Source organism: Nelumbo nucifera, chromosome 4 (assembly GCF_055504915.1).
Source record: "Nelumbo nucifera cultivar China Antique chromosome 4, China Antique-T2T, whole genome shotgun sequence".
In the NCBI taxonomy this organism is placed as follows: Eukaryota; Viridiplantae; Streptophyta; class Magnoliopsida; order Proteales; family Nelumbonaceae; genus Nelumbo; species Nelumbo nucifera.
Genome location: NC_142652.1, coordinates 43,776,701 through 43,790,722, shown reverse-complemented (window position 1 = coordinate 43,790,722; position 14,022 = coordinate 43,776,701). Strand labels below are relative to the sequence as shown.

Genomic DNA, 14,022 nt, shown 5'->3' with positions numbered 1-14,022 from the left:
TTTGTTCAATCATGTTCTCCAAGAAGGGAATTTGGTTGTAGATGCTTTGGCTAATCATGCTTATGATTATCGGTTTGATCATAGATCTTCACTTCCACGTGCTGTACAGAGTAGCTTATTTGGTGATCTATTATTCATTCCTAGACTTCAAGTCAAGCCAAGCCGAATACTTGGTTATTTGAGCTTGGCTCATTGAAATTGTATTAGACTTGAGCTTGAACTCAGCTCGATTCAAAGATCACAAGTTCAAGCTCAACTATAACCCAAGTTTTTTTCTAAAAAATAAAAATTATACATATAAAAATATTTTTTTATTTTATATACAAAAAATTAAGAATTAGAAAATTTATTTATAAAAATGTTTTATTTTACATACAAAAAATGAAAATATTATATATAAAATATTATTATATATAATAAAAATATTTATTATATATATATACATATATATGTGTGTATGTATGTATGTATGTAATAAAAAATTATTTATTTATTATACTAGGCTCACGATCCTTATGAGCCAAGCTTCACTAGGCTTGAGCTCGAATAACTCGTGAGAAATTCGACTTGTGGCCACCCCTATTTATGAGGTTGAGAGGTTCAGTGGAGTCCACTTTGTATTTAGGCTTGGGGCAAGGCAAGCTATGTCCTCCCCTATATTTCTTATTTTACTTGAGTTTCATCAGTAAAACTTCAAGGTGGCCACCCCTATTTATGGGATTTAGAGGTTCAGTGGAGTCCACTTTGTATTTAGGCTTGGGGCAAGGCGGTCTACATCCTCCCCTATATTTCTTATTTTACTTGAGTTTCATCAATAAAAATTTAAATCTTTAAGGTGGCCACCCTTCCACTTGGAGTAAATTTTGGAGGTAAAAAGTGTCTAAGGCTCAATTTAGAAGGAGTACAAATACAAATATGTACGTACTGCGGTACAAATGCATATAAAATAATACAAAATACAAGGATTTACACTTTATATATTTATATTTGTACTCCATCCAAAGTGAGCCTAAATGGAACTCAAAGATGCTCTTTAAACCATAAAGAGGCATTCGGCAGGGGGGTCCACTTTCCCCATATCTCTCTTATTTTTGCAACACAAGTGCTTTCAGCAAACATTCTTAAAGCTGTAAATGAAGGTACGCTTCAAGGTATTGGATTTAAAAGAGGAGCTCCTCCCCTTTCACACCTCTTGTATGCAGATGATTGTATAATTTTCTTCAAAGAAATTCTAGAGCCATTCTTTAACTCCTCGGTGCAGTTGGTTAATTTTAAGAAATCTGAAATCCCCCTAGTTGAAATACCCCACAAAAGTTTAAGCGTATAATCTGCAGAATTCGGGAGACTCTCTTATTAAGGTAGTTGCGGCAGCTTCACCAGTGTATTATTTGACCCACTTTCGAGTTCCTATGGAGCTCTGTAATCAGCTCAACCGGCAATTGGCAAGTTTTGTTGGGGACCAAAAGGATGAGGAAAGAAAATTGCAATGGATTGGGTGGGGAAAAAAAAACTTTGTGGTGCAAAATCCAAAGGGGGCTTGGTTTTGGAGACATGGTTTCCTTTAATTGGGCCCTCCTAGCCAAACTAGCTTGGCCTTTTAAATGGTCAACACACTTTGTGGGTAACGATTTTAAAGAAAATATACTTCCCAAATACTTCAATTCTCGAGGCAAAAAAAAGGGAATCCTTATACATGGGCTTGATCTACTAAGAAAATGACTCATTTGGCGAATTGGAAATGGAGAACCAATTAACATTTGGAAAGATCCATAGATACCAAATGCCTCAAATTTCAAAACCCAATCACCAATCTCATCCTTTGCAACCCTCTGAGGTGAAATATGACTACACTCCAGCTTTTCTCCCCTGCTGAAGTCTCATCCATATCAGCCATTCCACCCAGTGAAGAAAACCATAAGGACAAACTACGATGAGGGGGAATATATTGTGAAAAACTGGCTATCATTTTGCTTGGACTTTGAACCAAGAGGATCAAAACTCACAAAGAAAGTAATTGCAGGCAGCCCAATCATCAAATATGAAAGAAGATTTGGAAATTACAAGTTCCCATGAAAATTAGAAACTTCCTCTCTTCCTCTGGAGGTTGTTGTGTTCCCAAGCAATTGGGGTGAAGGTGTTGTTGCATAAGAGAGGAATCCAAACCTATGTCATATGTCCCCGATGTGAACAAGTGGAGGAAGACACCATCCATCTACTTCTCAGATGCTCGTTTACAAAGGCAGTATGGAGGTGCATTGCAAATTTGCAATCATATTGATGATTGGATAGCAACATGGTTTCAACCAATCTCTCCTCTCTTTGCCATTTGGCATGATATTGGTAGACTTTCTAGGCATGAAACCCAGGACATCTTCCAGCATTGCAAAACAAAAGCAAACCGCTTAGCTCAATCTATTGCAAATATTGTGTGTTGGTCAGGAGATAGTGCCTTCGGTAACTCCCCTTTCTCTCATTGGTTCCAGTCCTTCTGGGATGTCTGTTATCAGGACTTGTAGGCCCCCCTCCTTAACTTCTCATCTTTAATATGAACTTTTATCTCACTTTATCAAATAAAAACTTTAAAAAAATCAGACAGGATCAAGGTTAAAAGTATCATTATGTATCAGCGATATCGTTCCAGGACCCTTCTGATATGCCCTTACAGTGGGTGTATTTGGGGGTCTGACCGGTTCAAAGGATGAAAGGGTCCTAGACCGTCTCCCCTGAACCAGCTTTGAAAAATAAGTATCAAAACACCTGATACACCCCTACCAGTGCATCGGGCATATCGATATTTTGAACCATGGACAGGATATTTAAATTCACCAACAACCAATTCATTTTTCTTCTTATTACGAAACTGATTTTTTTTTATTTGAAAGAAAAAGCAGTAAAAGGAAGGGGAAAGAGGTAAAATCCCTAAAAAGGAGGTTTCCGTAAGTTATCAAGCTATTCTCTTATTCTGAATCTGACTGAAAAGAGAGGAAAACCCATAATGAAGTCCGGATCTCCTGCCCACAAAAACCTCTGCCCGTGTAGGAGGATGAGATGTAATGGGATGGAGTGCCAAACACAACCTTTATTCCAGTATGAACCTATGCAATCCATATCATGTTGGATATTGCACCTGCCACCCAAGTAATGACTTGGCACCAATTTACTCCTGGCCAGTTTGTCTAAATTGATTAAATCAGAATTAGTTTTGCCGATTTTAAATTTTCGTTTTAAAATCAAAATAATGCATATTATAGAAAAACACACCTGAAAGAACCAAACCGATGGTCTAACCGTCATTTCAACCACTTTAGGAGGTGTTCAGTGTTATCCAACATGAATAGTTTTTCTTTGTTGCCGGTTCCAAAACCAAATCAACATCATCAACTGCTTTGACGAAGGACCCTGGACCCCGAACACCAATACTACCTATAAAAATACTTGTTTATCAAGCAAACCGCTTGAAAGCCAACTTGGCATAATATGCTTTGATTACTCGTTAGACCAATCACCAGAGTGGAGAATAGTCTCTAACAAACACGAGCGCTGGTACAAGTGCTTGGTAAACCAACTTATCACCTAAAGATAGATTCCCGTTAAGCATCCCCAGAGCCAAAAGTTTTTAAAGCCCTAAAAAACTTTGACCCACAGTTTCCACACAATGTCACTGAGCCAATATACCTGCCTCGCCAAAAGTCAAAAGCCTAATAAAGGAAAATGAATATCGAAATAAAAGAAAGACGCTTCAAATTCTGAACAAGCACATGAAGTGCCCAACAAATCAAATCAACCCACAATTGTCAACAACAAAACAACAGAGCAAATGAGTTCAACAATCTATGTCCAACCCGTGGTACAAGTAGAACATTCAAGTTTTGATCCACAAAATGGTCGCTGAAAGTGCCTGCTAACAACATTAGGATAAACATAAAATATAGTAGTCTAGAGATAGCTAGTTTGTCCACCTCATCTAGCAGTAAAACATAACTCTTTTGACATTGTCCCTCAAAGCAGGAAGAGGCCTCACAGCAGCATTCGCGCCCGGAACTCGGGTGCTGCGTGCACCTCCACTTCCAGCTCCTGCACCGCGACCAGCTGCTCCACTCGTCAGTGACCCACTGTCCGAAGTCTCTGGTTCCATGTAGAAACGAGCTCGGAAAGCAGCTAGATGTGCATAATAGGCAGGAGGCACTGTGGCAATACAAGACACATTAATCAAAATAATTAATATATACATAGACTCACCAAAAAACACAAACTACTGACACAAATACCAAGGGACAAGGGCCCAAAAACACTATGAATTGCACACGCACACCATCAGATATCCCCCCGCACCCTTCTCTCCCTTCTTCCCCGTTGATGGATGGTAAGCTAAGGACGGAGGTAGCTAATAAAAGTAATCTTCTCGCGTCTATCAATCCCTATAACAACTACAGATATGGGAACCGTAACCCCGAATAGAAAACAAGGGTGGAGGACACTGCAAAAAGCCAAAAAGAAACTTGGGGAGAAAAACCAACCTATTGAGACGGAACGTGTGCACCTTGCGTATCTGCAAAAAGAATTAAAGTAAAGATTACGTCAATTACCACACATGGGATCTAAGATGGCTAATAAAACAAGTATAAATTGGGAACAACACAGATTTTAATTGACTAAAAATTGAATGTAAGTGAAGAGGGGAACCCCAGAAGTCACAGAAGCAAGGAAATAATTTCTTACGTGTAGCAGAGGTTGTTTGTAAGTGACTGGAGCCCATCAGCTGTGAACTTGTTTTCATCCCAGAGTACATGGTAATGAGCTGGTCTACTTGTGCCCTGTGGAGTATGTAACACCACATTCAACATCATCAATACCTAGATACATGGGAGAGAAAATAGCGAGCGCTCTCCAAAGAGTCGAAGAGGGTAAGGCTCTGTTACCTGGATACCAGCATGACTACATAGATAAAAATCAAATTCAGTGGGATGGCAAATCTTCGAGTCCACAACAGTCCCTGCAGAAATTCAGAGGGTTAACATAACATTCACAACCTTAACATGGATATCAAATATGCCAAACAAACATCTTACCAGGCAAAATGTTACCACTCCTATCAATAGAATGGCGATCATTATGATTATTTGCGAACAATCTTGTGTGATGGCGCTTTTGCACCACCACAAAAGTCACAGGAGGCTGATAATTTGGCTCAAGAGAAGCACACGCCTGATCATGAATATACATTATCCAAGCATGTATCAGTACAGAAATACAAGTAAAAACAAGAAGCAAGCCTTTCCCAAAATAACAACCTAAATGCAGAAAAGGGGTTTATTAATGATCAAAGCACTTAAGAATGCCCAAAAATAAAGGTGAGAACAGATAGAGCAACTTCATGCATATTTTTCACAAATGTTAAGAGGACAAAGTCATACAGACTGATCAATTTAGTGTTATGAATCATCAACATACTATAATATCCCGGTTACTATTAATTATTAATTTAGCTCTATGATCGGGTATCCTATGTGGTTCGTTGGTAGACAATTATGCAAGAATGGTTACCTTCCGGATTGCATCCAATTCATATAGCAAGACTTGATAAAATTGGCCTTCACTGACACCATCCCTGAAAATGGAGGATCCACATAAGTCTCTTATAGATTGCCTAGAAATGATAATGAGAGTTGTTAAAACATACCTGTAAAAGATGATTCGTTGAGGCTTTTGACCAGTTGCACGCCGGAAAGATATAAGAAGTTCCCTGAGTTTAACAGATCATATTAAAAATCCAACTACCTAAAGATGTAATTGAACCCAAGATTCATAGTGTTATTTAAAAATTTGAAAAACAATTCACAGAATATAAAAACAATATTCACAGAAAACATCAAATTTTAAAATGAAATGAAAACAAAAACAAAACGTTCAGGAAACAGGACATAAAGAACATACTTGATCATACCACCAGTCACTGTTCCTCGAACAGGGTCTTGCCATACTTTATACAGATCTTGAATAAGCTCCTGTCTATGGGCTTGAGCACAAACCAATCCAGCATATTTTGTCACTTCAGGCCAATCTTGTGACGCAACAACCTTGTGTGATGTTAAAAAATATATATATTCAATAAATAATAAAAGAAATCAAGTGCATTAGAAGCAACACTAAGAAAGGCAATAACTACACTCTCAATAACATTTCTAAGTAGTACTTGAAGAGTAAAAGATAGGAAAACAAATTAAGCTTACAGCTGCAATAGATGGACTTGAATCTTCCCCGGGATGGGGATGTGTCACATCTGCACCAAAGATGATGGTTGGCCGGTCACTGACTAAAGGAATTCGCCTGGACAGTGCATCAACAAGCACCGTATTTCTTCCACCAACTTTCACATTAACCTTCAAGGCCACGTTTGCCAGATATTGCTTACTCATCCTAAATACATGTTTAGTCAAGCAACACTGGGAAACAATGCCAAGATCAGTCTCACATATGCGCTTCAAATCACCTGGCAAATGCAGCAAATAATAAGCCCTTAAGATAACAATTCAAAAGATAGAATCCAATGGAAGTTCGTGTACAAGATCCATACCATATAAAGAACCATTATTATCTGGCAAAATAACTATAAGAAGGTCAAGTTCTTTCCCCTGTGGTTGGAGCTTGGCCATTGCATCATGGTATCGTGTCTTTAAAGCTCTCTCAACCTGATCAGGGCGTGCACTGTAGGGTGGAAGTATTGGTTCAGGATTGAAGGCCTGCAAGATATTCAATTATGAGAAAAGGATCAACATCAAATGCCTTTATCTCATACAACTAAAACTAACATGCATGAAGTTAGTACATGCCATACCATGCCAGAGACGTGGCACATCTGAGCAAGTTCATGACAAAATCCTCGAGCAACACTTTCTTGCACATTCCTGGAAAAGTTTATGCATATCCAGTTGTTGACTGTTCCACCATTAACCATTTTCTGTAATAAAAGAAAGATGATATAAGAAATTATACAGCAACACCTACACATAGCAGACAAATTAGAAATGTAAACGAAAAATGAATAAATGTCAACCTTCTGATATATAAATCAAATCCAAACAATTACAGCATGAATTTAAATTTACATGAGGAAAAGTTTGGAAATGAAAATAAGTAAAAAAATAAATAAATGTTTTCCCCCTGAAGTATACCCATGCAAAGCTGAATAAAACAATGTAAAAGTGATGCACCATGTAAAAATCAACATTAATCACCCAGATTCACTAGAATCCTTTCTGTTATTAAATTCCATTCAGTGTCGTATCCATTGTTGAACTATTCACCCCATGTCCTTTATGGCTTGCCCCTAGCTCTTCAAGCCCTACCAAACTTGTAAGTTGTAACAAATCACTTCGCAATGCTGCTTGTAGTAGTTTCAAAGCATCAAGGACCAAAAATGCCACTGCTCCCTAAAAATTTGGAGCCAGTTTGCTTCACATCACCATTTTTTCTAAACTCGCCAATACATGTTAAAAGATGCTGTAAAGAAACAAATGGTGGAAAAAATTGCAAAGCAAGTACCCTTCATAAATAACTGATCCAACTCCCCTTGAGTTAAATGTATGCTCATCCAAGCATCAGAATAGGTGGTTAAGAATTCTCCTACAGGTATATTAAGCCAAGAGTGGTCTTCTTCTAATCCTTTCTACCTCACAAAGGACTAGTAGGCAACCCCACCCTTTGGGTTTCCACATATTTGCAATTATTGGCAAGAGTCATATTTACAAACAAGTATGCCTTTGCTGATTTAATTCCTAAGCCATGTCTGTTCTAGAGAATATCACATTGCCAGCCTCATAAGCACAGGGAACATGTAAGTGCTACTTCAAGCAATTTATTAAGCATCTACATGGATAGGCTTTATTAAAAGCAGATAAGAAAATTACTGAATGGCAAAAATAGATAATGGACATTTTCCCTGAAAAGGAAACTTAGGCATCTTTGCAGCACATGAAAATGAATTCATAGACAAAACTCAAACTGCATCACTGATGCCACACACAAACCACAAGCACAAATTCAAAATGTACAAACCACAACTCACATTCATTTCCATGCCCAAGTATCCTCCAGCAAATTAATTTAAAACTTCAACTGATTCATAATGGACCTTGCTTACAAGGACAACCAATGTTCACAGAAAAAAAAAAATTATAAGCCTGTTCAAGGAGGCAAGGGAAGTCTGCCACCCCATATTCTTCCAAAAATACCAGCACATGAAAACTCCAAGGGTAGGGTGCTTACAGCTTAGTTCAATTTTGATGGTCCCCTCCCAATCAAATCCATCGCTCTCAAGGCTCAGGCTTTAATTCACACCTACCTCTTTGAATTACAAGCTCACCAATTTCAGTATTCACTAAAATTCAACCATAGTCCCAGCGAAACCTTGTTATCAAAAATAAAAAAGAAAAAGAAACATAGCCACACTATGCAACAAAACTTCAAGTACCGCCTTGCCGTACTGTAAAACAATTGTTCAAATAAACCAATTATGAAAGTCCCAACCCCCAAAATCTTTTCAGAGACTAACCCACGACACAATTGTACATTGCCAGAACACAATGATTTTCATTCTTAAATAGATGATACCTTATTCATCATGTTCCATTGACCAACTTGGGGAAGGCAATCTTTTTCTCTTCCTGTATCGTGATACTTGAGCTGTACAAGAAACAAGAAAGAGAGTCATTAGAAAACTTCCATTCCAACACTAGATTTGGGCAAACCATATAAATAAGTAGAAGGGAGAACAGCCAGACACCTACCCAAGGTGCAGGCAAAATCCGTGCTTCAACTGAAGCAAGCCTCTCACTGATTTTAATGCCAAATTCTTTTGCATAAGGGTCCTCATGGTAAGCATTGTGATGAACAGTCTTAACAAGAAAAGGACAAAATAAGACCAAAACATCAGTAACATGAAATTTCAAAAACCAAATTCATCATTATTAAACACATTACATGCATTTGGTTGGGAAAACAACTAAGTTATGACTGGTTGATATGAACACTTGCACAATATATCACATTGTTCAAATCCCATTAATAACTTCTACACTAATATAACAATTGGGCAGTAGAAAATACTAGCTCATGTTAGTATATACGTAATTTCAGAACCCCATTCATAATCAGAAAAATTGATTACTTCAAATAAAAAGATACCAGTAGAAAATACTATTCCATATTTTCAGAAAATTAAAACACACAACAAACACAGATGGTGACTGAGCATATGCAGTGACAAATGAACAAACATTCAAGACTTGCAGAAAGACACCTGCATTATATCATGCTCCCGCTCCTGAGGCCGCTGACAAGTGACCTTGAGGAGAGCGGTAATCTGCCTCTCATTCAGTCTCTTGGAGTACCTCTGGCCCTCCACAATCTTACAGACCTGCATGCATACAAATAAATGAAATAAAAAAATATTCTTTGACACATGGAGTAAATAACCCAGTTTAAAAAAGTATTCACCTCCATAGGCAAGTAGTTTGGTCTCTGCTGATTTCCAACTTGTAGGCACGGCCAGTTAGTGTGCTGAATGACAAAGCCATAGGTCTCCTGGAAATACTGAACAACAGATTTCATTGTCCCCCTGTCATCGACTGGGAAACTGTGGAGAACCATAACAAAACAATAAACCACATTATGAGTTGATATATACATCCAACATCATTTTCAAAATGCAGTTCGGCAATTTAAATTAATTAGAAAGGTTATCCTTACGTCAGCTCTCGTGTTGCCTGGGAAGTCAAACCAGAAATTCGGTATTTTCTACGCATATTCCCCCTGTGAGTAACCTCAACTTTCACACCCCTAAGAGCTTTCTTGATCTGTCATTACCCAATAATGCATAGAAAGAAAATGAATGCTATCAAAAGGAAAGCAACAATGGAATATTATTCAACAGATCACTGAAAACATCCAGTTCAGAAGTTAAAAAATATCAAAATTTTGAAAGACAAATAAGAAGAAACCTAGGGGGATAAAGATATGCAGAAAGGCAAAAAATGATATTAACATAAAAACTATAAAGAAAAAAACGAAATTTTAAGTCATATAAAAGTAGTTGACATGTGCTATCACGTGGTTACTTGTCAAAAGACCCCAAGAGTGGCAAGAACAGACCTTTACACGATCAGCGTCAGACAAGGTTCTAGATAAAACCTCCCTGTTCAAGAGCTGAGTGACAAATTCAATGACTGGAAGTGGCTCAATGAAGGCAGTGGAAGACATATCTGCAATGAAGTCACCATTAGCAACGGGAAACACAGGGATCTGGATCATAATTAGAACATTCAATTTTACTGAAAATCTTGACAGTTTTGACTGTTTCCAGGTCATCAAACAGTCAAGATTTTAAAAACTGCTTTCTGTGAATAAGCAATCAAGTGGTATTTTAAGGCCCTTAGTTACAGAATGACACATAGCAGTGAATAGTGAATATTTTAGCATACTCTTTATCCTCTAAATGAGAAGCACATACTAGATTAGCATTCAGACAATCAAGATATCATCAAATATCCTCTAAGAGAGTGCAAGAAAAGAAGAGAAACTGGGAATTGGTCTTCCAGAATTCTCCACTGTATTTATACAAGATACCATATTGAAATTAGAGAAGTGTAGGCAATTGAAGACAACATATGCATGGATATTTATAGAATACACTATAATTGTAGATTAACAAGAAACTTGTAGCTGTTGAAAATAAACATCATACCAATATTCAAAGAGAGACCCATCTGAGTTGGTCGAATACTCTGGTAGAAACCACGCCAACTTTCCAACCCCTCACCAAGGGGCTGCCTTCTCCCCAAATCAGGGGAATAAAAGGATCTTCCAACGGGGGAGTACCTACAAGCAGACATTTACCAAACAAAATTTACAGATTAGCAAACTAGAAAAAGGTAAAACAGTAAGGAGAACACAGAAAATGTAGAAAGTACCTAGTGGTGGGCAGTTCACGTAAAACAATGTCTAGGACCTGAAGAGCTTCTTGAGGGGCATCCGCCTGCTTTCCTTGTAAAAACAATCCCAAATGGTGTAGATCAGCACGTGCAGCCAACTTTATTACAACTCTGAATTGCCTTTCTCTTCTGCGTCAAACAACTTAATGATCAGAAGTGGAAGGGAGAAGAAGGCAATAGAGATGAAGAATTCATCAGAAAATACCTGGGAGCACCAGTGCCATCATCCTCATCCACCAGAGTAATTGAGAACTCTTTTGAAGTAAAAGGAAGTGGTCCTGCAGTATAAAGACTCTTGCGACCATCATAAGCAGGAAGTCTCTTTCCAAGATGAGAATCCCTATACAACTTCACCAGCTGCTCCATCACAGCTCGATTCACACCCCTTGAAGTAACTTCAGGCGTAATTGAGACCTAAGTATTGAAACAGAGGCAATATCCATAACTAGTTAACACTGTAGAAAATGAAAAGCATATAGTTGGGACAAGGCATGTATGATAATAATGATTACAACAAAATTTAACACTCACATCATATTGATGCAGGTCTTTGTCAGGTAGCTCAGCAAAGAAATGGTTTGCTTTGACAATGCATCTGATCCCAGTGCTACCCTTGCCAGGACGAGGAGGGAACCTCATAGATTTGCTTGATGGAGCCACAGGTTGAATGGCTTGAGAAGCTCCTTCCTGCTGAATTGCAAGTTGGTGGAACTGTTGTGACAGCTCTGACGAACTTGTTTCAGGTGCCCCAGAAGATGAACCCATTTGGGAGGACTCCACTGGCCCGAAAGAAGGAGCAGGCTGAGGGCTTACCATTGCTTGATATGGCGCCTGGGTTGCTTGGTGCAGCTCGGGAACTGGTGGCCTGGAACCACCAGAAGAAGGGCCTCCACCACGACTGCCAGCCACATTGCCACCTCCCCGGCGCCTCCCAGAAGCTTCTGGCATGGCACCAGCAGCCTGCTGTGGTGGCACTCCTCTTGGCTGACCTCCACGACCCTGATATTCAGGATGGCCACCATATTGTGGAGGTGCCATCCCACCTCGTGGCTGAGGTCCACGTCCTTGGGAATATCCTCCACCATATCCACCTCGCCCCCCCTGCTGAAATTGTGGAGCCCAACCCCTTCCTCCACCAGCTCCCTGTTGAGTTGGTGCTCTTTCAACTGAGCGCTGGGCACCACGGCCACCACCAGCACTGGATTCTTGAGTCTCTGACCTCTCACCACTTCCACCGGGAAGTTCAGTTCTCCTCTTCCGAACCATGATGACAACTGCCGAGTAACAACATGAAGAATCAGATTAACATTTTGAGCAAATATAGGTTAACAAACGCTGATCAGAATCAAAATACAATTAATAACACACAAAGAGGCGAAAAAAACACTAAACTAGAAAAAAAAATCAGCATTGCACACCCAAGTCAGTGTCCATTGACTACTAGCATAGATTATGTCTAATAGCGAGGAAAACCAAAGATCAAAAATCTGTCATAGCTGATAAAACCAAGCACATGCCAAAGTTAAATAATGCCAATTGATGATGATCTGAAACATCAGAAATGACAAATAGAATACTTAACCAAAAGCTATGCATTAGAAAAAGAAAACCTTAAAATCTCTAAATGCACAAGTAAAAGGGAAAATACGAAAGGCTCTAATAAGAGAAAATACTAACTTATCAAACAGAAAGAGACAATAAAGACACGCATCACAGACCCTTAGAAAATCCATACAAACAAAGAATAACAAATAACAAATCAACCATCAGATACTAAAGAAGAACTAATATGATCACAAGCAACAGAAAAGAAATAGCACAGAACAAGCAAATAGAAGTAATGTCAATAAAAGTTGGATCAAGACATCAGCGAGACACAATCATGCAACACTAAATAAAAAAAAAAGCATTTCTTCCGCATTAACATCAAAGAAAACCTAACCCTAAGTTACAATCTCACAGCAGAACTGCAGAAAGAATAAATACGAAAAAAACATACAGAATAAACTAAGGGATCAGCATCATCGTCAGACTCCCAGTCAATACAAACTCAAAACTCAAATGCAAATCCAAACCAAAGAAATATGACCAAAAATGCTTTATAACCAAAGCCCTCGATGAACTCGAAAGGATCTTCACACATCAAACCTCAAATCCAAAACCCTATACATCTAACTCTGAAAAACCAAGACCACCACCGTAAGCCCTAGCCGATAAATGCATTACCGGGAACCATTGATCCGTGGCCAATATCTTCCCAAAGCTACAAACCGATGACTCGGAACCAGAGAAGAAAAACAGACCAAAACCAAAGAAGAAAAGCTCGGATGAGAACCAAACCAGGAAAAAAAACCTCAAAGAAAAACAAAACCAAAACAACAAAAAATCCCAGGACCTCGGCAGGTGACAGTCTCCGAGATTCGATCATAGATCAACAGAGACCAGTAGATCAAAATGCCACAGAACAAACATATACCAAACCAGCCCGCAGAAATCTACTTCCGGGCACAAAATAAATCACAAAATGACCAAACTAGAGCCAAATACCGCTATCATTACCTGAAAACCGCCCTGGAAATACCGCTTTTCGTCCACTGAAAGGTCGTAGTGAGAGAGTGGTTTAGGGAGATATAGATTAGAGAGAGTAAAAAGGAGAAACCCCTTCTCCGTAGAATCCCTACTTGAACCACCGTGCCCCCTATTTAAAGTAGCTGAGTGTCCAGAAACGACAAGTCCCACTCTCTACTTTCTCTCTCTACTCGTCTTTCTCTCTCCTTCTTTGGCTTCTGATCTAATCGGATGCTGGTGTGGTAAGTTCAGCCTCCTTGAGGACCTTGACCAGCTATATGAGTGACGTGGAATGCTGACATGGAAAAATAACCACGTGGCAAGTTGAGAAAGACAGTTCCCGCCATTTTATGGAGAGCAACGAGGCAGGACTCGCATGATTGGGGGAGAACGCACGACTCGTCTCGATTGGAGAAAGATAAAGCCTTAACCCTTCTCTCTTCCCCGAGCCCAGATTCCTATTTCC

General features: G+C 39.0%; 1 protein-coding gene across 2 annotated transcripts; it reads right to left on the bottom strand.

The window, feature by feature from the left end:
• Positions 1 to 3,744: 3,744 nt before the first annotated feature.
• LOC104606963 (protein argonaute 1-like) lies at positions 3,745 to 13,797 on the bottom strand. Of its 2 annotated transcripts, none has more exons than XM_010272427.3 (22): positions 13,548 to 13,797; positions 11,520 to 12,262; positions 11,194 to 11,402; positions 10,968 to 11,117; positions 10,742 to 10,875; positions 10,150 to 10,259; positions 9,748 to 9,854; positions 9,496 to 9,634; positions 9,299 to 9,415; positions 8,787 to 8,894; positions 8,611 to 8,682; positions 6,836 to 6,958; positions 6,575 to 6,740; positions 6,231 to 6,490; positions 5,935 to 6,077; positions 5,681 to 5,743; positions 5,545 to 5,608; positions 5,070 to 5,205; positions 4,920 to 4,993; positions 4,720 to 4,814; positions 4,518 to 4,549; positions 3,745 to 4,185 (listed from the first exon to the last, which is right to left on the bottom strand). In XM_010272427.3, exons 2-22 carry the CDS (start codon positions 12,252 to 12,254, stop codon positions 3,965 to 3,967), a joined length of 3,258 nt encoding a protein of 1,085 aa, XP_010270729.1. In that variant the 5' UTR covers positions 12,255 to 12,262; positions 13,548 to 13,797; the 3' UTR covers positions 3,745 to 3,964. The 2 variants fall into 2 exon arrangements, with proteins under 2 accessions (XP_010270729.1, XP_010270731.1); XM_010272429.3 differs by having other exon boundaries at positions 10,968 to 11,114; positions 13,548 to 13,686.
• Positions 13,798 to 14,022: the final 225 nt, after the last annotated feature.